The sequence below is a fragment of the Callorhinchus milii genome, unplaced genomic scaffold (assembly GCF_018977255.1).
Source record: "Callorhinchus milii isolate IMCB2004 unplaced genomic scaffold, IMCB_Cmil_1.0 Scaffold25, whole genome shotgun sequence".
Classification (NCBI taxonomy): Eukaryota; Metazoa; Chordata; class Chondrichthyes; order Chimaeriformes; family Callorhinchidae; genus Callorhinchus; species Callorhinchus milii.
The window spans coordinates 865470-889489 of NW_024704766.1; the positions used below are offsets into that span (position 1 = coordinate 865470).

The following is a 24020-nucleotide window of genomic DNA, read 5'->3' on the forward strand; positions in this document are numbered from 1 at the left end:
TGAATGAGGCAACGGGTGAGTGAGTGAGTGAGTGAGCGACTGAGGGAGTGAGCGAGCGGTTGGGCGAGTCAGTGAGTGAGCGACTGAGCGAGCGGTTGAGTGAGTGAGCGACTGAGGGAGTGAGCGAGCGGTTGAGTGAGTGAGCGACTGAGCGAGCGATTGAGTGAGTGAGCTGGAAGACAGGACACCGGGGAAAGACTCCTGACGTTGCGGGAAGGGGTTAACACCAGTCCCCCGCCACCGCGCCGGTTTAGCATTTAAGAAAGTCTCTCCGCAATTATGACTATTTCTTTCAATTGGGTCATAACGGGAGTGTCTCCATGGTAACCAATCTCTCCGGCTACCCAGCCAGTGAGCGGAGCCAGCAGCCAATCGCAATCGGGGTTGGGGGGGGGGGATTACGGGGATTTAAGCAGATAGAATTTTTTTTTAATGAAAATGTTAAATGCGGCAGATGAGCCTCAGTGTCCGAGAATCTCTTCTGCATAAAACAGGTTCTGACGTGATATCAGCATCATATCATTACTAGCGATCCCTCCCTCCCTCCCTCCCTCCCTCCATCTCTCCCTCCCTCCCTCCCGTCCCCACCAAAGTAGCTTCATAATAGTAATAATAACAATCCTTGCATTTGATGCAGCGCCTTATCACACCTTCGAGACGTCTCAAAACGCTTCACAGAATATTTCGCCCACAAAATACACAGTCACTCCACTTTACAGTATATCCTGTGAGGCGCTTTGAGACGTCTCAACGACGTGATGAGGCGCCGTGTCAAATGTAAGGATTATTATAACAACAGCAGCAACAAATGACATTTACATGGCAACTTTCATGTCAGGAGGACGACCCCAGGCGCTGGACAGTCAGGGATTTGGACCCGAGCTGGAGGGTTAGGATCAGGAGGGGGTGGAGGGCAGGTTGGGGGGGGGGTAACCGAAGGCGTCGTCGAAGAGGAGGGTCTTGAGACATTCCTTGGAGGCGAGAGACGGAGCGAGGCGAAGGGACTGTGGGATGATGGAGTTCCAAAGGGGTTAAGTACGACATAAACAGCGGCTACGGCTTCTCGGGTTACCCTACTTTACTACTCTCTGCTACTGTTTATGGTTCAATTATTCCAAGCTGCGGAATTGTTCACCAGGCCCCAGGGAGCCAACGTTTGACTTCACGTCCGATTCGGTTACTCCAGAAAAACGTCACTCTCTTATGAACATTTCATCTCCTACGTTTTTCTTATTGTACTTTACGGCTCTTTTCTGTCCCCCCCCCCCCCCCCCATCCGTCCCGAGCGGAGGAGAGGAGACGACTGTGTTTTTTCAGTCCTCTCTCTCTCCTCGTGGGAGGGGAGGAGCGAGCACCAGCACGGACAGGACGGGGGGAGAGGAGGGGAATGGGATTCAGAGTAGAGAGCTCGAGTGGGGGAGCGAGCACCAGCACGGACAGGCAGACAGACAGACAGGAGAGTGCTGAACAGTCTCCTTCTGTGCTTGTAAAGACGCTGCGGATTCCGCCAAGGGGTTAAAATAGTTGTGGCAACGTTGTGAAAAGGTGTGTGTGTGCGTGCGCGCATGAGCGAGAGAGCGAGTGAGCGAGGAAGCCTGGTGGCTCCCAACACTGGCTGCTCTGTTTCCCCTCCAGCCTGTGGGGTTGAGCTCTGGTGTTGTGGCTGCTGGCCTGGCCTGGCCTGGGCGAGGAGCTTCTGGCTGTATATTTTGACAGAAGTCGTCTACTGTGTGTGGATTCCTGCCTCCGACCCAACCAGCCCGGAGCTCTGGCCAAGACCAAAAGGAATGAATGTTGACGGCTGGTTGCGAGGCTGTGGGATCTCCACAGATCTTGGCGGAGTTTCTGCTCAGACCAGGTCCTCTTGGGAAGAGCGGTTTTCAGAAAACACTTCCCCGGGGACCTCGCGTTCTGGCGTTGGGTGGAGGTTTGGTTTGAAACTTCCTTTGTGGTCTGTGGTACCTTCGTAACCACCTGTCCACCCACCCTCCACCCCCGCACCCGACCGACCGACCGAGTCCACCAATCGACTTGGTACAGAGCCTATCACACCAAGAGGATCTCTCAGTGCGCCTCACAGGAACATGGGATCAGGAGGAGGCCATTCAGCCCCTCGAGCCTGTACCGCCACTCTACTAGATCATGGCTGATCTGTACCTCAACCCCAATTACCCGCCCTTGCCCCGTGTCCCTTGATGCCCTGACCTCACAAATATCGATCCACCTCAATCTTGGGAAACGTGAATAGATCCACAGCCTTTTGGGGGAGAGAGAGTTTGTGATTTCCATCGCCTTTGTGTGATAAACTGCTTCCTGAGTTAGCTCCTAAATGGCCAAGCTCTAATTTTAAGATCCAGACCCCCGCACCCACCCCACCCCCCCCTGTTCTGGATGCTCCCACCCACCCACCCACCCACCAGAGGAAATAGTTTCTCTGTATCGGTGGTATTCCTGAATTAGCGTTACATAACCGGCCCACGCTCCCTGCAAGGTGAATCAGGAATAATTATTGGAAAGTTGGTTGTTTGCTTGTGATGTGTTGACAGCCTTAAGTACCGTTTAAGAGTGAATCGAGCCGGCGACTTGTGGCTGTTGGAGAGTGTTGACAGACAGGGCTCTTAAAGCCGGGTCTAAACACCGGCAGTAAATGTGTCTGGAAGTCACCCTGTAATGTTGTCAGGTATAAACCCTCTAATCTCGCAGATTGTGATGGACGGTTTTGAAGCCGCTGGTTTAAGGCACGGAAAGACATGCTGTAGATTTTCCTCGCTGACGCCCAGAAGCCCCGGATTCCGCCCGGTCCTTAGCCTTAAGAGCCATTGTTTCGCTCGCAAAGCACACGATCCACTTTACAGTATATTCTGGTGAAGCGCTTTGAGACGTCTCGACCCTGGGATACGGCGCTGTATCAAATGCGAGGTTTATAATAATATTACTGTTACCGTCGCGAAACTTCAGATCGCGCGGAAGTTTAGAAATCCCTCGGTTTCGCCCGGCATTTGGAAACCGGGATTTTCCGCAGGTCTTGACGAGAACCAGCCTTAAATTTTGCCTCTTACTCTTTCAAGACAATTGCCAGATCCCAATAAAAGTGACCGGGGAGCTGGGGGTGGGGTGCGTGTGGGGGTGAGGCGGGGGAGTGGGACTGTATAGGCAGCTCTTAACCAGGTTCCTACTTACTGCTCAGTAAACAGAGGTGTGTGTGTGTGTGTGTGTGTGTGGAGTAAGGACACTGCCTAAGGTTTTGTGCTGCCCGCCCGGGAATCGAACCTGGGTCCTCTCGCTTGGTGAACTCCCTAACCACTGCCCTACAGGACTCCCAAGGATTAAAGTTGAGACAGTGGAGCCAACAATTCTGTAATATCCCTCACAGATCTCCGCTTAGTGGAGTTCGTAGTCTCGGCTGGACATTGCAATTAGCAATGCTGGTTAGTCAGAGACATGAACCTGTCCGTCCGTCCGTCTGTCCGTCCGTCCGTCCGTCCGTCCGTCTGTCTGTCTGTCTGTCTGTCTGTCTGTCTGTCTGTCTGTCTGTCCAGGTGGCTGTTGAAGATCCCGTGGCGTGACTTGAAAAGAGAAAGAAGTTTCTTCTCTCTCCCTGTGTTCTGGTCAACAATCCCCCCACCTCCCGCCCCAAATAAAATTGGTCATTTGTTTTGTGGCGGTTTGTGGGATGTTGCTGTGTGCACATTGGCTGCCCATATTTGCCGACAAATACAGTCACTTTCTAGGAAAACTCTGTGAAGTGCTTTGAGACATAATGACGCTTACGACATGAAATGGTGCAACAACGGATGCAAAACTATTAAAGTTTCTGCTCAGTTTTGCCTATTCACTCCCTACTGAAATGTATTTTCTTCAGTAAACAACTTTGAGGTCAGTGATTTGCCTCACTTTCTCTCTCTCTCCCCCTCTCCCCTCTCTCTCTCTCTCCTCCCGAGTCTCACTTGCTACTCTCTCCGTTAGTTGGAAACGTGAGTGCTAGTTTAGCTTGGTTTGGTTTAGTTTAAAACTAACTAATGGATCCTTCATCCGTGACTGCAACTGACATAATCTGTCAGCTCAGCTCCTTGAAATACCTTTTTTTTATCCCGGACACTCTCCTTTTGTGCTGCCTTGGCTCAGTTGGAAACGTTCTCGCCTCGATGTCAGAAGGTTGTGTGCTTGAGCTCAGTCTGGGCTCAATTTCAGTGCAACGTTGCTGGCTGGTCTGGGTGAGTGGGAGCTGGTGCGTGTGTGTCTGTGTGTGTGTGTCTGTGTGCTGGATTGTCGGAGGTCCTGTTAAATTAAGGTCTTGTCCTCACAAAAACACGAGCGATCGAGAAATTCCCAAACCGGGAAAACCGCCGGACGCAATTCGTCGAGGGCCGACGCAGAGCACCTCCTTGTGTGGCCGGTTAATAATAATAATAATAATAGCGACAGTCGTCGTCGTAATAATTGCAATCCTCTTATTTGATACTGCGCCTTATCACGTCTTCGAGACGTCTCAACGCTCTTCACAGGATATACGGTAAAGTGGAGCGACGGTGTATTTTGTGGGCGAAACGCGGCAGCCAGGCATGGCGGTGGGAACGCTCGCCTCGCAACACATCTTGAGACGTCTCGAAGATGCGATAATGTGCCACATCAAATGCAAGGATTATTATTATTATTATTATTAAGTTTGCCACAAGATGGGCAGCTTTGCTTTACTCCCGTCCCATCCCGTCCTGTCCTGTCCCTCGTGACACATGCCTGATAAAAATACTCAGGTTGCCATAGGGACCGAGCACACTGTTAATCCTCTGTGATGTTTTCCCAACAGGAAATTAGAAACCAGGAGGGGAAGTAGCTACCCTACATGGTAGATTCAGTGGAAAAGGGGACCTTGTCAATAGGCCCAGCGGCTCGCTTATTTAAGATATTTAATACCCTGCTTTACCCATTTCCTACCGTCCCCGCTTTGTGTAGCTTTCAGGCAGGAAAAGAGACTCGTGGAGTCATTCACGCAGTTTGTGGAATAATAAACAGACCCTGGGTGGTCTCGTGCCAGGGGCGCAGTGACAGATTGCCCACCCTCGCTCGGTTTGAGATCATCATCATAACAATAATAATCCTTGCATTGGATATCATGTCGTCGAGACGTCTCAAAGCGCTTCACAGGATATAATGTAGAGTGAATTGTGTATTTTGTGGGCGAAGCCGGCAGCCAATCATACTGGGTAACATCCCACAAACAGCCGTGGATTGAGTGACCAATTTTTTTGGACGGGATTATTACCCCTGGAAAGTGATCTGCAAATCAACTAATAACTGGGTTCCTGTGTGTGTGGGGGTGGGGGAGAGGCTGTGGGGAGAGGCTGTGGGGGAGAGGCTGTGTGTCGCTGTGTGTCGGACACTATAAGGCGCTGTGAGTAACGTCCCGTCTGTTTGTCTGTGTGTTGTCTCCTCAGGTTCTAGATGTGAAGCAATCCCATGATGCAACATGCGTCCCCTCCACCCTCACTGACCATAATGGCATCTCAGAACGTGCCCCCTCCTTCCTACCAAGAGAGCCAACAGGTAGGCAACGCCACTCAGACCCTAATAGGGTTACACAGCGCCCCTCACCCAGGATAGCGTCCCAGAGCGCTTGACAGAGGAGGAGCCGGGGGACGGTGGGAGGTGACCATAGGCACAGTTGAAGAGGAAGGTCTTCAGGTGCGATCTGAAGATGGGGAAGGAGGGGTAGGGAGGGGGAGGGGGGGAGGGAATACCACAATGACTTAACCTAAGTCTCTTTGTTCTTCGCACGTATTATTCGGTCCGCGAGGCTTTAAGGCTAAACGATTTATAACAAGCAGCCAAAGCGAAAGTTTGACCCCAACTCCAGCCCCAGCCAAGCCACCGAGATCTCTGGGGTGGGTGGGGGTGTGTGTGTGAGTGAGCAGAAACCCTGATATCTGGTGTGGGTGCGACGGAGAAGAATGAAATGAACCCTGTGGAGATGTAAGAGCCGGGAGTACAAAGGAATGTAGAATGGGGTTAGTTAAGTGTGAAGAGTCCAATTTAATTCACACTGAAACCGGGGTTTAAGAATTTATGGCGTTTGAAGGAGCTGGTGATGATAGGGAAAAACTGCCTCATCCTCCTCACTCCCCGGAGAGGCTGACAGACTGGCTAATAAAACAGGTTTGAGGCTGGAGTCCTGCGAGGAATATCCTGAGGAAGCGGGGGGTTTGAGGGGGGAGGGCAGTGGAGAGAGCAGCTTTACAGTCTTCGCGACCACCCCCCCCCTCACTCCTCATGCCATTTCCGGAATTAGTTAAGCAGGATGCGCCCGTCCAGGGAGAGAGAGAGAGAGAGAGTGCATTTCATTCAACAATCTATCTCTGGGGTTTCCACGTGTAGTTGGGATGCGTGGAATTCTCTGCTTGGATTTGGAGACTCTTAAACACGGTGAATGGGTTTCCGCACATGTCAGACCCGCACACGGTGTGGGAAGAGGCTGTGGGGCAGTCAGACCCTAATACAACAGCAACAACAACAACGTGCATTTACACAGCGCCCCGTTCTGGGTGTGTTGCATTGTCCTGTGGCGCTATTCTCTCTCTCTCTGTCTCTCTCTCTCTCTCTCTCTCTCTCTCTCTCTCCCGGTGTCCTGGCCAACAAATCCTCCAAATAAAATAAAATTGGTCACTCGCTCCATCCATGGCTGTTTTGGGGGACATTGCTGTGTGAAAATTGGCTGCCGAACTTCACCCACAAAATAAAGAGGTCCGAGAGGCTGGGGAAGGGTCCGAGGCTACACTCTGCAGTGAAGTACCATGGAGGGCTTTGAGACGTCCTCTCGAAGTGAAAGGAACTGTGTCAAGTGCGTGGATTGTTGTCGTTGTTACGGCGGGAATGAACGTGAGAGCCGGTGATGGGAGCTGGTTGTCTCCTGTTCAGTGGCTGTGCTCACTGCCCCCACTCCTAGCGCCCGGCGTTGTGTAGGTGGCAGCAAATAAATTGGAGCCCATTTAGCTCCTTATGTTAAATGCTCACAGGGTGCAGAGCATGTAATAGGATTAAGAGGGAATATTGTGAGGCAAGAGCGGGTTTAAACACTTAATGTGAGGATTTCATGCCTATTTGAGCTCCACTTCAGCCCCTTAATCTCCGCCGCTTTGTTCTGTCATGTATAAAATCTTTAGATGTCGCTGGGATCGAGCCTGTGATGGGGTGGGTTTTAGAGGCAAAGATAAAAACGAATTGATAACATTTTGGAGTTTCTAATTTTTTTGCTCAGTTTGTCGCCGTTTCCTCCCCGACACCTCCCCCCCCCCCATAATAATAATAGTCCTCTCATTTGATACGGCGCCTTATCACGTCTTCGCGACGCCTCAGAACGCTTCACAGGACACACTGTAAAGTGGAGTGACTGTATTTTTGTGGGTGAAACGCGGCGGTAACAATTACGCACAGTAGTCAGGGAATGAGTGACCAAATTATTCATTCGTTCGTTCGTTCGTTCATTTGTTTGTTTGTTTGTTTACTGTCCCTGGAAAACGATCCACCAATCGACTAACAACCGGGTTCCTAATTGCTGCTAGGTAAACAGAGGCGTGTGCGTGTGTGTGTGGAGTAAGGAAACTTGCCTAAGGTTTCGCGCCGTCCTGCCCCGGAATCGAACCCAGGACATCTCGCTTGCTAGACCACTGCGCTAACCACTGAGCTACGCTAAAAGTTCTGAGCCTGGTGCACAGTAAACCCGACATGGCAACTCCTTACTGAGTAAACTCCCTGGGACAGAACGACGCACAAGACAGAGGATATTGGAGACTGTTGGAGGTTGGGCTCTGTCAGCGGGACATAATGACGGGGATCTTTTTCCATCCACAGATGACTGCCACTCCTCAACAGCCATCCAAGACCCAACCCGGGCACCTCCCAACATCATCAGCCGCTGCTACCCCTGTCCCCAACGTCCCCCTCGACCCACAGGCCCAGCTGGAGTCTGACAAGAGAGCAGTGTACAGGTAACTCAACAACAACAACAACTCGCATTGACACAGCGCCTCTCACCTCATGCAAGGCAGTGTCCCAAAGCGCTTGGGGAGTAACGAAGGGTGGGGAGAAGGAGAAGGAGTCGGGGCATTTGGGGGAGGATGGGGTTGGTCAGGTCATGGGCTGCAGCCCAAAGCGCCCGTAGAGACTGGGAGCAGAGCGATCAGCAGAGCTAATCAATACCCTGAAGAGCGGGGTGGTGGGGGGGAAGAGAGAATGAGAGAGAGAGACTGAGATCTGCTTGAAAGCCTAGTGGAGAGAGAGAGAGAGAGAGAGAGAGAATTCTGAATTGCTGTCAGCCTAGTAATGGTTTTATTTCAGGAGCAGACTGCCAGTCGTCTTATCGTCCTGGGGAATATATTTATGTTTCTGTGCACCAAGGTTGCCTGGTGTGTGAAGTGTGAGCGGCTATATTTAGACGCCCCGTGTTCTATCTTTGAAGTCAGTGCAGTCATTTTTAGATAAACCCCTCAGTGGAAGTGACTATTAAAAAATACACTGTATAAAGTCGCTTCTTTCACAAAGTCTGAAGCCAGTCAACGCAGCGAAATAGTTTGGGACCAGTGTATAACTTCTGATTGTAATAATAATAATCCTTGCATTCGATGCCGTCCTTCGATGAGATGTTAAACCCAGGTCCCGTCTGCCTGTTCAGGTGGATGTTAAAGATCCCGCGGGGCTATTGGAAACGTTTCTCTCTCTCTCTCCCGGTGTCCTGGCCAAGAGTCCCCCAAATAAAATTGGTCGCTCACTCCACGGCTGTTTGGGGGACATCGCTGTGGGCAAATTGGCTGCCACATTTCTGGATAAAATCCCATCCGCCCCCTGCTGCTGCTGCTGCTGCTGCATGGATTAGGGGGAGAGGAGAAGAGAGAGAGAGTCTTGAGTTCTGCTTGGAGGTGTAGTGACTGTGTATTTGTAGGCGGAACTACACTTTTCAGACAGTGAGGCACGGAGCGGGATTCTGGGGAAGGGCAAAGCCTCCTTTAATTGAGTCAACCGCCACTACTTGTGAAATGGCAACACAAACCGCTTGTGTTGGGGGCTGTGCTGGGATTAACGTTGGGAAACACAATCTTGAAAGGATTATCGAAATTATTCATTCAGTGTCCGACTTGTTAAACCCGGCGCTGCCGAATGTGCTGGATTAGCCCATTGCGCAAATTAATTTGCATTTTTTTTTTAGCCAGTGTCAAGTCCCCTGTTTTTTTTCATTAGCTGAGCACAGTTATGACCTCCCGGTTTACAGTAAATGTCAACGCAATTTGTGGTGTGTTTTGTGTTCGGCTGCTGGGGGGAAGCTGGAGTGAGACTCGAGTTGAGCCCTCGCTTGAGCGAATACTGGGCGATGTGACATTTTTTAATTCCCCTCTTTCCTCCACACACCCCCCCACCCACCCCCACCCCTCCCTCCCCCACTCCCTCCCTCCTCACTCTCTCCCTCCCTCAAGTCCTGACCTGGGCTGGTTCCAACGCACTTCATAAAAAAGCTGTGTGTGTGTGTTTGTGTGTGTGTTTGTGCGTGTGGGGAGGGGAGAGGAGATGAGGTCAGACCTGGGAGAGATGTGCCTGGTATTTGACTGCCTTATTAATTCTAAGTAATTTGCTGGCCTCATATTGAGCCGGTTCCAGCCGAGCTGAGCGGCTGTAATTGATCGGGGGGTTGTTAAATGGCAGGAGACATTTGTTGACAGTGGAAGGGTTCATAAGGTGCGGAATTTCATAACGCTATAATACTATCTGGAATTTACCATTCATAACTCCGTGCTGATTCCCCAGGGAAGATTTTCCCCGGGAATGTATTAAAGTGGGATCAGACGGAGCGATTGTAATTTTGCAGACATCGTTCGTTTGTTGGGTGTTTGCCTTGTGCACATTGTGGGAACCAGGAAAGACAGAATCTCATCATCTTTTATTTTTTCTTTGTTTTTCTCTTCGGATCTTCTCCCCCTCGCGCTCCTCAAATCCTTCTGGAGTCCTGAGCGGGTAACTTAGCGGTTAGAGCTCTCGCCTTGCAAGCGAGAGGAGCCGGGTTCGATTCCCGGGTAAGACCGGGGCGAAACCTTAGGCGACTTTCCTTACTCCACCTGCCTCTGTTTACCTCGGAGTAAGTAGGAACCCGGTTGTTGGTTGATTGGCAGATCGCTTTCCGGGGGTAATAATCCCTTAAACAAAGACTACCACTAATAATTTGGTCACTCAATCCACCACTGTTTGTGGGACGCTGCTGTGCCCAAAATACACATCAGTTCACTTTACAGTGTATCCTGTGAAGCGCTTTGAGACGTCTTAAAGACTTGGTAAGGCGCTGTGTCAAATGCGAGGATTATTATTGTTGTACACATAATCACGTGAAAACACAACACACAATCACAAATACACTCATTCATAAACAGGCACACGCAAACACACACGCACATACAAACACATACATAATCATACACACGTATAGATACACACACGCGCACACAAACACCTTCGCTCTCATTCATGTCACTGGAGCAAATGCTCAAAAGATTTTAATAAAGAAAGTAAATATAAAATTAAACTCTTTTCCTGAGCATTTTACGGGGAGATGCAGTTAGTATAGAAAATGTTACCTACAGCCTTCAGTCAGTCGCACTCTTACCACTGGCTCAGACGGTTGAGGTTTGAGCCCCCACCTACTTTAGACTGACACCCCAGGAGAGAAACTATTCAGCGTCCCACAGACTGTTTGGAAGAGCAGAGTGGCTCTCCCCATCCTCTGCTGAACAGTCCTGCCCCGCTCCAATTCATCACAAGAGAGATTAATTGGGCATTTATCTCATTGCCCGTCTATGCCACGATTCTGGTGCAGATTAACTGCCGCGTTTGTCTGTCTAAAAGTGGCGACACTTCAAAGTCATTCATCGGGTGAAGAGCTTCGCATGTTTCAACATGACAAACTGCTGTGACAAATGCAAGGAATATTCAGCTACCTTGTCGCTCTAATCAGGTCAATATCTCACTGGCCACAGGCCAGCTGCTCTCTGCCTCCACACTTGGCTTTGGGAGACAAGAGGTTGGATGGAGCAGAGCGAGGAATGTGTGACACAGGGAGGGATTGTTAGCTTGTGAACTTGGAAGGTTTCAGGAGTAATACGTAATAATAATAATAATACTCGATCCTTCAGATTAGATGTTAAATCGACTCTTGCAACTCAGGGGTTAGAGCACTCGCCTCGCAAGCGAGAGAACCCAGGTTCGATTCCCGGTCAGGGCGAAACCTTAGGCAAGTTTCCTCACTCCACGCACACGCCTCTGTTTACAAGCAGTAAGTAGGAGCCCGGTTGTTAGTCGATTGGCGGATCGCTTTTCCGGGAGTAACAAACCCCGCAAAAAATATAATAATTGGGTCGCTCAAGCCACGACTGTTTGTGCGCAGTTACTGTCTCAGGCTGGACCCAGTTGGATATTGGGACAGTTTATTATACATGTGTCCACCTGCTCCGTTTTCCATTGCCCGTTCCCAGCGATAATCCCGATCAACTGCCTGAACGTCCTCACTCGGGTTTCAATTCAATTTAAAGACGCACGAGGTTGACTTGTCTCCATCTCTGATTCTTCTTCCTCCACCTTTCTCCCCGCTCTCTCGCCCCACTCCTCTCTTCCCCCACCTCCCTCCCCACTGTTTCCCCACCCATTCCCCTTCCCCCCCGCAGACACCCTCTCTTCCCGCTGCTGGCCTTGCTGTTTGAGAAGTGCGAGCAGTCCACACAGGGCTCGGAGTGCGTCACCTCGGCCAGTTTTGACGTGGACATCGAGAACTTTGTCCATCAGCAGGAACAGGAGCACAAACCCTTCTTCAGTGATGACCCAGAGATTGACAACCTGGTGCGTTCCTTCTCTTTGGACCTTGATGGCTTTTCCCCCTCTNCCCCCTCACTCTACCCCTCCTTCCCCCTTCCCTCTTCCCCCTCCCTTCCTCCCTCTCCCCACTCCCTTTCCCCCTTCCCTACCTTCTCCCTCCCCCCTCCCTCTCTCCCTTCCCTCTCCCCCCACCCTCACCCCCTCCCTACCCCCTCCCTCTCTCCCCTCCCTCCCCCCCTACCTTCAAACGTATTTCCCATGTAAATGAGGAGCTAAGTGCGAATGTAATAGGCAGTAAAATATTCTCTTTTAGTGGGTCACGGGTCCTCTAATACTTTTTTAATCGCCAAAATTAATCACTATAACTAGATGTTCCATTACAAATGGTCTTGTGGTTTCTCTCTCAGTGGAAACACGACACCATTAACGACCCTTCTCTCTGATTGCTGTTATTAATCTGGAACACAGCAAAGTTCTAGGGAGCTGTGATGTTGTGGCGGTGGTGGGGGGGGAGCAGTGGGAGGGGTGGGGTGGGGGGAACTATGAGGTGGGCAGTTAAGATGCTGTGGAAGTTACGATGTATTGCAAGTTACGATGTTCTGGGATTTGCGATGTTCGTTATCTATTGGACCGTTGGGTGAGGAACTGAGAAGGAAAAGCACTGAACACTGTCCACGGTTCAGACACTCGTGTTTCTCAGACACACACGACTACACGTTTCGGCCACAAAATACACAGTGACGCCCACTTTACTGTATATTTTGTGAAGCGCTTTGAGACGGCTCAACCCTGTATCAAATGCGAGGATTATTATTATTACACATGGTGTGTGTGTGGGGACGTGTGTTTGTGTGTGTGTTTATCTGTCGCTGGACAGTGAGGGATTTGGACCCGAGCTGGGGGTTGGGATCAGGAGGGGTGGAGGGCAGGGAGGGTTGGGGCAGGAGAGTGGTCGAAGGCGCGGTCGAAGAGGAAGGTCTCGAGACGGGCCTTGAAGGAGGAAATGGAGGGAGCGAGGCAAAGGGATTGTGGGATGGATTATCAGAGGATGGGGGGGCAGAGAAGCTGAAGGCCCAACTACCGATGGGAGGGGGACGTGGAGCAGGTCGGAGCCCGTTGAGCGGAGGGAAGGGGCAGGTTGATATGGGGCTAGCAGATCACAGAGGTAGGGGAAGAACAAAGCCATGGAGGGCTTTGAAAGTGAGAACGAGGATCTTGAACTCGATCCTCTGAGAGATGGGGAGCCAGTGGAGCCGGGAGGGGATGGGGGCGATGGGATCATGGGGCCGGGCTGGAGGGAGCCCGGAGCGGGAGTTCATGGGCCGGGTTTAGGCGGTGAGGGTGGGGGTGGATGGGGTGGGGTGGGGGGGGGGTGAAGTGGGGGCGGGGTGGGGGGAAGGTGGGGAAGAGTACAGCCAGAGTGTTGTGAACGGCCTGTCATATTTTATAATTGCTGAGCTTTCTGCAGGCCTGTATGTACCAGAGTAATTAGGAAAGGTCAGCACTTCTCATTATCCGCTAAATCAGGCAGAAAGTGCTGTGCAGTCAATTAATTTTGCATCTGTATTTTTTATGACCTGCTCACTCTTTATATCTGACAGCAGCTCTGTATTAGGACAGATATACTGCAGCCTCGCCCGCAAATGAGAAGATCCGAGCCAATGATCCTCAATAATTGGCAGATTTATTATCATTTCCTCATTCCACACACACACGCACACACACACACACACGTCCTTGTCAGTGTCTTTAGACATTGCCATCAACTTAGGGAACCATCTGCCCGCCATGACCCAAGTTTTGCTTCGATCTGATAGAACTGGGTGCAAGTTCGACCACAAGGTCTCTTGCACTAACCCGCCTGGTTTTGTTGGTGGCGTTCTCACCTCCTGGCCAAAGGGTTGTGGGTTCAAGTTCCACACACACACGGTACCCCTAATTTGAGCTCACATAGTCTAGTTTGAAACCAAAGTGTTGGGGAGTCCCGTAGAGTAGCGGTTAGCACCTCGCAAGCGAGAGGACCTGGGTTCGATTCCCGGACAGGGCGAAACCTGAGGCAAGTTTCCTTACTCCACACGTAAACGCTGGTAAACTGTTTCCTAGCAGTAAGTAGGGACCTGGTTGTTAGTAGATTGGCGGATAACTTTCTGGGGGTAATAATCTCTTAAAACAAAATACGGTCACTCAATCCACGACTGTTTGTGGGGACACTCCTGTGCACGATTGGCTGCTGCGTTTTGCCCACAAAATACACAGTCAATTCACTTCACAGTATAATATGTGAAGCGCTTTGAGACGTCTCGAAGACGTGATGGGGCGCTGTGTCAAATGCCAGGGTTATTATTGTAGCATCTTATCGTGGTCTACATTACAGATGGTGAAAGCGATTCAGGTGTTGCGGATTCACCTGCTGGAGCTGGAGAAGGTGAACGAGCTGTGTAAGGACTTCTGTAACCGTTACATCACGTGTCTGAAAACCAAGATGCACAGTGACAACCTCTTGCGGAACGACCTGGGAGGTCCGTACTCCCCAACGCCCGTGTCCCACAACCTCCCCTCACAGGTAGGGGCCCCGACAGAACAACAACAACGACGACTTGTGTTTATATAGCACCTCTCACTCAGGGTAGCATCCCAGAGCGGGTTTCAACGGGTCTACAGCTCCCAAGCAAGCCATTCGATCCATCGAGGCTGCCCTCGTGATTTACCCACACGAGGCACTTTCTCTAATGTCACTCTCTATTGGTTAGAGCCTCACAAGCGAGAGGGACCTGGGTTCGATTCCCAGGCAGGATGAAACCTTAGGAAGTTTCCTCACTCCACACAAATGCCTTTGTTTACCCCCCCGTTCTTAACCCCCACAGCCCTGCAAATGTTTCCTTTTCAAGTACCTATCCAATTCCCTTTTGAAAGCTGGTATATTCTGTGAAGCGCTTTGAGACGTCTCGAAGACGTGACGAGGCGCTGGATCAAATGCCAGGATTATTATTATTATTATATCGGCTTCCACCGCCCTGTCAGGCATTGCGTTCCAAACCGTAACAACTCTCTGGGTAGAATAAAATGACTACAAATGAGGTGATGTGGGGGTAGGGGGGGGTGTAAACGCAGGAGTGCCGTGGGGGGGGAGTGTGAGGTTGTAGTCTTCGCTGATGGGATTGGGGCCGAGAGCAGGAATCACTGGGGACGGTTTGGGCCGGGATCAGGATTATCATGTTAAACACGACGGGATCAGGCTCTTTGTTTTTAGTGATTAATTTATTGGGTTTTATTGCTGCTGCTCCTCGGTGTGTGTGTGTGTGTGTGTGTGTGTGTGGGGGGGGGGGGGGGGGGAAGGTGGCTGTAGCTGTGGCTGGAGGGTATGTGGGAGTCAGCATCACTCTCCCTCCACCTCCCTCCCTCCCTCCCTCCCTCGCCCGCAAAATACACCTTACAGTGAAGCGCTTTGAGACGTCTCAACGACGTGATAAGGCGCTGCATCAAGGATTATTGTTATTATTTCCTTTCTCCCTCTGTTCTCACCAACCTTTTCTCCATCTCTTCCTCTGTCTCGCTCCCTCCCTCCCTCCCCCTCTCCCTCTCTCTCTCGCCCTCCCTCCCTCCCTCCCTCGCCGGGAGTGAAGTTATAAACAAGGGGAAGGCTTAAAACTCCACTGGAACGACATCCAGTGGGAATGAGTGGGAACAGTTTGGACGCTCTGCCTCTCTCTATCCTCATACCTCTTTCTGAATTACTCGATGTGTTATTTTTCTCCATCTCTCCCTCTCTCTCTCTCTCTCTCTCTCTCTCACTCTTCAAACCCGCAGTATCTCTCTCTCTCTCTCTCCCTCTCCCTCTCCCTCTCTCTCTATCTACGGCAGTGGAGCGTTGCCTCGTGAGATAAATTAGCAGCGAATCTGCATATAAGGGGGCTCGATAATTGCGAGCCGGGCGTCTACTTTGTAATTTATTAGTTCCTATTATTGCGGGTTCCCGTGGCAACGGCTCACAGACGAGGTGATGGGAGAGATGCTGGGATAGGCGGTGATCAAGCTTCCAGACCCAGCAAATTGAGATGCACATTTTTTATCAGCAAATTTTCTGAAATAATAAGCAGGAGGTTAATGAGATGCAAATATAGCCCGTGGCTGATTCCGCTTGTGTGTCTGCGCGTGTTTTTTTTTTGTGTGTGTACTCATCCCCTCCCCACTGCCCGCACCCAACCCCCCCCACACCACCCCCACAACACACACACACACGCGCGCACATATATGCACATACACGCGCATTCACACAAGCGTACGTACGTACATACATACATAGATACGTACACGCTCACACGCATTCTGATTTTTTTGGGGGTGGGAAAAAAGCAATCTAATTAGAACCCATTGGGCAGAATTAATGAGGATTATATTAATCGCTTAAGACAGAAGGCTGGAGTCCAAAGGGCTTGGAGTGTGCGGGAAAGAGCGAGGCGTAGAGAGATAGAGAGAGAGAGAGTGTGTGTGTGAGAGAGAGAGAGAGAAAGTGAAAACTTTGCCCGCAAGCAAATTTGCCGAGTGTCGGAGATAATCGGAGTGTGTTTTTATTCTTGTTAGGAAACGAGTGTTTTTTTTTAATCTTTTGCGTATTGATTTCAGTTCTTGGGATCTGTGTGTGTGTCTCTCTCTCTCTCTCTCTCTCTCTCCGCTCACAGACCCCAGTCAGAGAACGCAACTGTTAGATGCTAAAACGCTCCCTTTCTCTCTCAGTAAATAATGATGATAATAATCTTTGCCTTTGATGCAGCGCCTTGCCACGCCCGGGGAGAATAGCTCAAAAAGCCCCGCACAGGATTATACCGTAAAGTCTCGTGACTGTATATTTTGTGGGCGAAACGCGGCAGCCAATTGCGCACGGCGGTGTCCCACACACAGTGACCAAGCTTGTGAGAGAGGAGAGGGCAGTGGGGTGGTGGGGAAGGATATGTGGTGGTGGTGGTGGTGGGGAAGGGTGTGTGGTGGAGGGGTCAGTTTCCCTCGGACACAGTTGATAGAAACCACATCAGTTAACGCTGTGTCTACACATCGGGTTAATCTGCACCTGGAGGAGGGCACAGTCTCCATCGCGCTCTCACTCCGCGCTCCCTCCCTGGCTCAGCGCCAGCCGCTGGAACCCCAGGCTCTGAACTGCTGCCCGTCTGCGGGATAATAAAATCAATCCTCTTAACTGTGTTTCTCCTGTGACGGTTTAAAGCGATCTGATGAGAGCCGAGGGGCTGGTGCGAGAAAGAGCGAGAGGGGCAGAGAGAGAGAGAGAGACTCTCTCGTGTTCTCATTTAAATTGGAACCAAAGCGAGAATTTTTTTTCCTAATAAAATGTACGAGACCCAGGCGGATTCTTACTGTCATCGAATTGCTTTGAATTTTATTTTTCCTGCACTTCGGATAAGACGTTAGGACCGAGGTCCCGTCCGCCTGTTCTGGTGGGATTTAAAGATCTCGCGGCGCTATTCGAAAAGAGAGGGGAGTTTGTCTCTCTCTCTCTCTCTCTCTCGGTGCCCTGGCTGACAACCCCCCAGATAAAATTGGTCGCTCGCTCCACGGCTGTTTGTGGGACACTGAGGTGCGCAAATCGGGCTGCCGCCCTTGCAAACAAAATACACAGTCACTCCACTTTACAGTAAACGAGTGAGTGTGTGTGAGTGAGTGTTTGAGCGAGTGGGAGTGTGAATAGGTATGTGTGTGTGTGAGTGAGTGTGTGAGTGAGCGAGTGAGTGAGTGAGCGCGAGTTGTGCACAACCTGACCGTGACCTTGTGGTTTCCTCGTGTAGAACTCCCCGACGTCCCTGACAGTCACCAACACCATGAACTCACAGGGCATTGTGTTGCCCACATCGGCCCTGCAGCCGGGAAACACTGCCATGGCCACACAGGTGGTGACAGGTAAGGCTGTGGGGGACGCGTTTCAATTGTTTCTCTCCCATCTCTCGACCTCTCGCTTCCCCGGTCTCTGGTCTCTGGCAACTCGCTGTTATTCCGAAGAGTATTGGGCGCAGGTTTGGCAAGAGCCAAGACTTGGTGGTGTGTGGGGGGGGGGGGAGCCCAGAGTGTGCGTTGGGGGTGCCTGCTGGAGTGTGACCGGCTAAAACCACGCAGCTTGCCCCGTTTTGTTTCACGTCCGTTCCAAAACCGCCCGAGCAAACAGAGGGCTCGCCTCTCGCGTGCGAGAGGACCCGGGTTCGATTCCTGGGGCAGAGCGGAACGTTGGGCAGGTTTCCTTACTCCACACACACGCACACACACATACACACACACACACACACACATACACACACACACACACGCACACACACGTCTCTGTTTACCAGCAGTAAATAGGAACCCGGTTGTTAGCCGACTGGCGGATGGCTTTTCTGGGAGTAAAAAAACAAATAAATAATAATTTGGTCCCTGAATCCACGGCTGTTTGTGGGGGACGCTGCTGTGCGCAGTCGGCTGCCGCGTTTCACCCACGAAATATACAGTTAACTCACTTGACAGTGTATCCTGTGAAGCGCTTTGCGACGTCTCGAAGACGTGATGAGGCGCTATAACAAATGCGAGTATTATTATTATTATTATTATTATTATTCTCCTTTGTCGTGAAAGGCGGCTACATACCACAGCACTTTCACTGTTGTCGAAGTTTTGCCCATCGTGGTTTGAGGTCGGTGGGGGAGAGGCCCAAGGGATGGGTGTGCGGAGCTTCTGAAAAGAGAATTTCCCCCGGATTCTCAATGATCTTTTCTGTTGTATTTCTTCGCAGGTGGAACAATATACCAACCAGTAACTATGGTAACCTCACAGGGTCATGTGGTGACTCAGGCCATTTCACAGGGTACAATACAGATTCAGAATGCGCAGGTGAGAGAGAGCGAGAGAGAGAGAGCGAGAGAGAGAGAGAGCGAGAGAGAGAGAGAGAGCGAGAGAGAGAGAGAGCGAGCGGAGGTCAGGCTCCAAACCTGGAGTTGTATCCCAATGGGATTCCGTACCCAGTCGCGGAGGGAACTATTACTCCATTCCTGTTAACAGGACCGTTGGCCGGTCACTGGGGGCAGGAATCCTTCCCACTCGGCTCCCGTTAACCCTACAAGCCAAAGGCCAAACAGGGTAGGGCGGTCCTCGCTGGACAAGCAGCGGGAAAGCTTGCCAGAAGGGGTTCTCAATGGGGTTATGTGGTTTTAGCCGGTTAGACTCCAGCAGTTACCCCAACACACACTCTGGGCTCCCCCTCACTCCCCCCCAACCCCAAGCCTTGGCTCTCGCCAACCTGCGCCCAATGCTCTCCTGACTGAGGTGAGTAGGATTGGGACTGAGTTCAGGGTAAGAGTGAGTTAAGCCCAGAGGGTGATCCTCATTGACCGAGGGTCTTGCTACTGTGGTGTAGGGGTGGAGGTGGGGGAGTGGGGAGGCAGTGGTGTGGTCTGTGTGTGCGTGTGTCCGAGCCCAAGCCACTAACCCCGTCCTCGGTTTCTCTTCCTCCGTAAAGGTGAACCTGGAGTTGACGTCTCTGCTGCAGGACGTGGATGACAAGAAATCGAAAAGCAAGCGTGGTGTGCTGCCCAAACACGCCACCAACATCATGCGTTCCTGGCTCTTCCAACACCTTGTGGTAAGTCACGTGGTCCAGGCTGACGCGCTGGGGCAGAGCTCGGGGAGCGCTGCATTGTCTGAGGTGATGTCTTTGGGATGAGACGTTCAACCAGAGTCCCGTCTGCCCGTTCAGGTGGACGTTACAGATCTCCCGGGGCACTATTGGAAAAGAGAAGGGGAGTTTCTCTCTCTCTCTCTCTCTCGGCCGACGAGTCCCCCCCCACACCATATAAAGATCAGCCGTGATCTGACGGAACGGCGCAACAGGCTCAAGGGGCTGAACAGCCTCGTTCTGTTCCTAGGAGCCCGTCTTTATAGAGAGAGTGAAGCTACTGATCAGGTTCAGGCCACACGTCAGGGCTTTGAGTTCATCGCCCGCAGCATCTGTGTGAGTTCAACACACACAGTCTCACTAACTTATAATAATCCTGGCATTGGACACAGCGCCTGATCACGTCTTCAAGATGTCTCAAAGCGCTTCAGAGGATACACTGTAAAGTACAGTGACTGTGTATATTTTTGTGGGCGAAACGCGGCAGCCGATCGCGCACAGCAGCGTCCCCACAAACAGCCGTGGATCGAGAGACCAAATGATTGGACCGCCCACTCCGATCCCGACTGGAGTTATTCCCGTATCTCCGGGGGGGGGTGGGGTGGGGTGCGCGGTGGGGTGCGGGTGGCTTCCAAGGGCTGGACCCGCGGCCTGCAGCTGTTGGAAGCAGCTCAGCCCAACGGCAGTCGCTGGCACTGACCCAGGCCGTGAGTTAGTGGGAAAGAATGTGTAACTCACTGGGGCCGAGATTACACCTCACACAACTCTACCTCCAGCGTAGACTCCCACCACCACCGTCACCAACCGCCTCCCATCCCACCTCCGTGTGCACGACACACTGATCTCAGCCCTCGCCTGCGAAAAAGCACACGCCGTCGCGACACTTTAGTGGGAATAATAATCGTGTGTAATAATCCTTGTGTTTGATACAGCGCCTGATCGCATTGTTGAGGTGTCTCAAAGCGCTTCCCAGGATACAGGGCAAAGTGAATTGACTGTATATTTTTGCGGGTGAATCCTGTGAAGCGCTTTGAGACGCCTCCACGATGTGATCGGGCGCTGTATCGAATGCAGGGCTTATTATTATTAATTATTATCATTGTTAATTATTATCATTATTAGTCCAATGCAGGGCAAGGCCTGGCACAGTGTTGCGCTGTTGGGCGATGAATTGGGTGTGGTAGCGGGCAGCAGATTGCCCTGGCGAATAAGGGCAATGCCTTGCAAGGGGGTTGCGTTGGTGCTGTGTCAAACACTGCATTGGTGCGGTTGCATTAACACGTGCGTGATTCCTCCCCCCCCGCTGTCTCTCTCTCTGTGTCTCCAGCATCCGTACCCAACAGAGGATGAAAAGAGACAGATTGCAGGACAGACAAACCTCACACTCTTACAGGTCAACAACTGGTGAGTTCCTGGTGCTGCCTCCTCCCCTCCCCTTGGCCCTGCGCTGCGAGATGGGCCAGGGAAGCCCACCCACCCACCCACCCCGAGACACAGCCCACAGACACAGCAGATTTGAAGAAGAACAACAACTTGCATTTGCACAGACCCGCCCCCCCCCACTTCGCCCGGAGTGCTCGACAGTGGCGGAGTCTGACCCCGAGCCGGTCGGGGATGGGAGGGGGGGTGGTGGCGGTGGTGGAGAGGAGAGGGAGTGGGGGAGGTGACCGTAAGCGCGGTCAGAAAGGAAGGTCTTTAGACGAACGAGGAGATAAGTCCAGTGATAAGAGAGAATTCCAGCGGAGGAGTTCTCGCACACTCTCGCACTGGCTCGCTTCCTCTCTTCTCTCTCTCGCTCTCTCCTTTCTTTCTTTCTCTCTCTTTCTCACACTCGCGCGCACACCAAAAATATATCTCAGGTACCTGGCTGACCCCTACCCCCCCCCCCACACCCCCACTCACACTCTCTCGTACATTTACTGAGCTGTTGCTGCCACCTCGTGGCAGAGCGCCTGTAATGACCATTATCCTGACCGGTCCAGAGGACCTGTTGCTTTGGGCGACTCTGGCTGTGATTTTCTGATGTTCCTCAGTTTCACTGCCCTCCTGTTCGCCTCCGTGCATCACCTTTTCTCACGACACATCGCTCTCTCTCTCTCGCTCTCTCTCGCTCTCTCTCGTGTCGTGTCAGCGTCCTGGCGTGTCCTCCTGGCGTGAAGAGCTTTATAGGCAAATGCGAGCTGTCGCTGTTGCTGACCATGTAACGGAAACGACAACAACTTTTCGGAGAGCTTAAAAGTGTCGGAGAGAGAGGAAGGGGTGCGGGGGGGGGGGTGGGGGGAGAGGGGGCTGGTGGGGGGGGGGCTGACCGTGTCCGTGGTTGAGGAGTTACATTGCTCTCTCTCACTCCCCGCCGTCTCCGCAGGTTTATTAACGCCCGGAGACGTATCCTGCAGCCGATGCTGGACGCCAGTAACCCTGACCCCGCCCCAAAAGCCAAGAAAATAAAGTCACAGCATCGGCCGACACAGCGATTCTGGCCGGACTCCATCGCAGCCGGAGTGCTCCAGCCAGCGGGCAACCCCACCAACCCCGACAGTGAGTCTGCGTCTGTGTGTGTGTACTTATCTGTGTGTGTCTGTGTGTGTGTCTGTGTACTTGTCTGTGTGTGTCTGTCAACCTTTTTGTCTGTGTCTGTCCGTCTGTCCGCGTGTGTGTATGTGTCCACCCCCACCCACCCGCCAGACACTGTCTAAATCTCTAACATATTGCCCCCCACTCTCCCCCCCCCCCCCCCCCTCCTCCACCGGGGCAGGTTCGCTGGGAGGGGCGCTGGACCCCCTACACCCCCACTCAGACAGCGCCGCACTGACCATGATGAGCGGCCCCGGGGGGGATGGATCTCTGGACGGGACGGACGAGGAGGACGAGGAGGAGGACATGGGGGAGGAAGAAGAGGAGGAGGAGGAGGAAGATGAGGAAGAGGAGGACACTAATGGGGACCTGCCCACCGCCAATGTCAGTGACTTGGGGCTGAACCACAGCGAGACGTTGGGGTAGAACTGGCTCTCGCCCGGCCTGAGCCTCGGCAAAAAACAACCCACGTACACAATAAACTGATCTTTTTTTATTATTATCGACGAAAGAATCTTCACGAAGCAGTCGCCCCCCCCTCCACCCCTCTCCCGCCCCCCTCCACCTTGGAATCGTTGGTGTGTCTCTTCCCCCCTCCCTCCCCCCGACATCCTCCCCTTCCCCGACCCCCCATCTCTCCGTGTGCTGGTTTTATCCTGTATTTTAATGAACGTTCTTGTCAATGTCTCAGTTCATGTTCCGACAACTGTGTGATTTCCCGCCCCCCCTCTCCCCCAACCCCCACCCAACCACGAGGAGACACGGGGAATCTGGGCTGTGAGGGCGAGGGGGATGGTGGGGGGAGAATTGAGGGAAGGGGGACCTTCTGGCCTGTTTGTTTGATCCACAGCCCCCCAACCCCCCCACCACCCCCCATGCTCACACCCCCAGGTTGTAACTGCAATGATTTATACCCTAACTTACTGTCACCCGTGTCCCACTGGAAAGAGAGAAAAGTGGAGGAGGAAAGGTGACTGAAAACATGGTTGAAAGGTCTTGGGGCAATAGGTGTGCGTGTGGGAGTTGGGGTTATAAGCGCGTTTGGGAAAGGGTAGGTGGGAGGGCAGACCAGTCACTGGGTATAGGGTGGTCCTAGCTCAGAGGCAGCGGGTAAACTTGCCAGACAGCGATATCGATGGCCAAGCTATGTGTGGTTTTATCTGGTTAGACTCCAGCCGTTAGCCCAACGCACGCGCACTCTGGGCTCCCCCCCCAAGCCTTGGCTCTTTGCTAACCTGCGCCTAATACTCTCCGGAATTTGGTAAACAGGGAATGCGTCCCTCCAGGGAGAGAGTGTGAATCCTGGCCCAGATATGGCAATTTCCACGTGAGGGTTGGGATGCATGGAATTCTCAGTCTGGTTTGGAGACTCTTCAGCAACAACGGGGACCGGTTTCCGCACATGTCAGACCCCCGGCAAAGGTTTGTTTCAGGACCTGCTTTGGGCTGTTTCCAACCACATTTGGGGCAAATACCGGGGAAGACTTGTGCTGCCTGATTTGTTTTGCATTGAGGCGAAAAGAGCGGAGATAACCAACGTGTTAAATGTTTTACATCCGCTGAGAAATGTCTAACTTTGTTACAAGTGCTTTTTTTTAAAAGGGCTTTTCTCTCTCTTCTCTCCCCCCTCTCTTCTCTCTCCTGCCCCACCTCTCTTTCCCATCCCTTTTGCCCCCTCTCCATCTCTCTGTCTCCCCTCCTTTCTGTCTGTCGCCCTCACTCTCTCCCCCTCTCTCGGCCTTCCTCTCACTTCCTCTCTCTCTCTCTCTCTCTTTATCTCCCCACCTCTGTTATCGTCCCCTCCTCTCTCCATCTCCCCCACCCCCAAGCCAAGCCTCATTGCTATGTTACCCTGTCCAAGCCAGCAGAGGACACAGGTCAAACTACAGATTCCTTAGGGACGCCATGAGATATTTGTTGGCACGAGTGCTTGAGTTGAACACTGTATATATCTGTG

At 52.0% G+C, this 24020-nt stretch overlaps 1 protein-coding gene across 1 annotated transcript; it reads left to right on the plus strand.

The window, feature by feature from the left end:
* Positions 1-5440: 5440 nt before the first annotated feature.
* pknox2 (pbx/knotted 1 homeobox 2) lies at positions 5441-22594 on the plus strand. The gene is made up of 10 exons (XM_042343910.1): positions 5441-5544; positions 7846-7982; positions 11694-11865; positions 14216-14404; positions 17637-17748; positions 18611-18708; positions 19334-19456; positions 20817-20893; positions 21855-22027; positions 22245-22594. Exons 1-10 carry the CDS (start codon positions 5458-5460, stop codon positions 22487-22489), a joined length of 1413 nt encoding a protein of 470 aa, XP_042199844.1. The 5' UTR covers positions 5441-5457; the 3' UTR covers positions 22490-22594.
* Positions 22595-24020: the final 1426 nt, after the last annotated feature.

Excerpts from the sequence above, each read along its gene's own strand:
- pknox2 (XM_042343910.1), top strand. The coding sequence starts at position 5,458 with ATGATGCAACATGCGTCCCCTCCACCCTCACTGACCATAATGGCATCT. Across the intron at positions 7,983-11,693 it reads GACAAGAGAGCAGTGTACAG|ACACCCTCTCTTCCCGCTGC; the intron begins GTAACTCAACAA and ends TCCCCCCCGCAG. Across the intron at positions 19,457-20,816 it reads GGCTCTTCCAACACCTTGTG|CATCCGTACCCAACAGAGGA; the intron begins GTAAGTCACGTG and ends CTGTGTCTCCAG.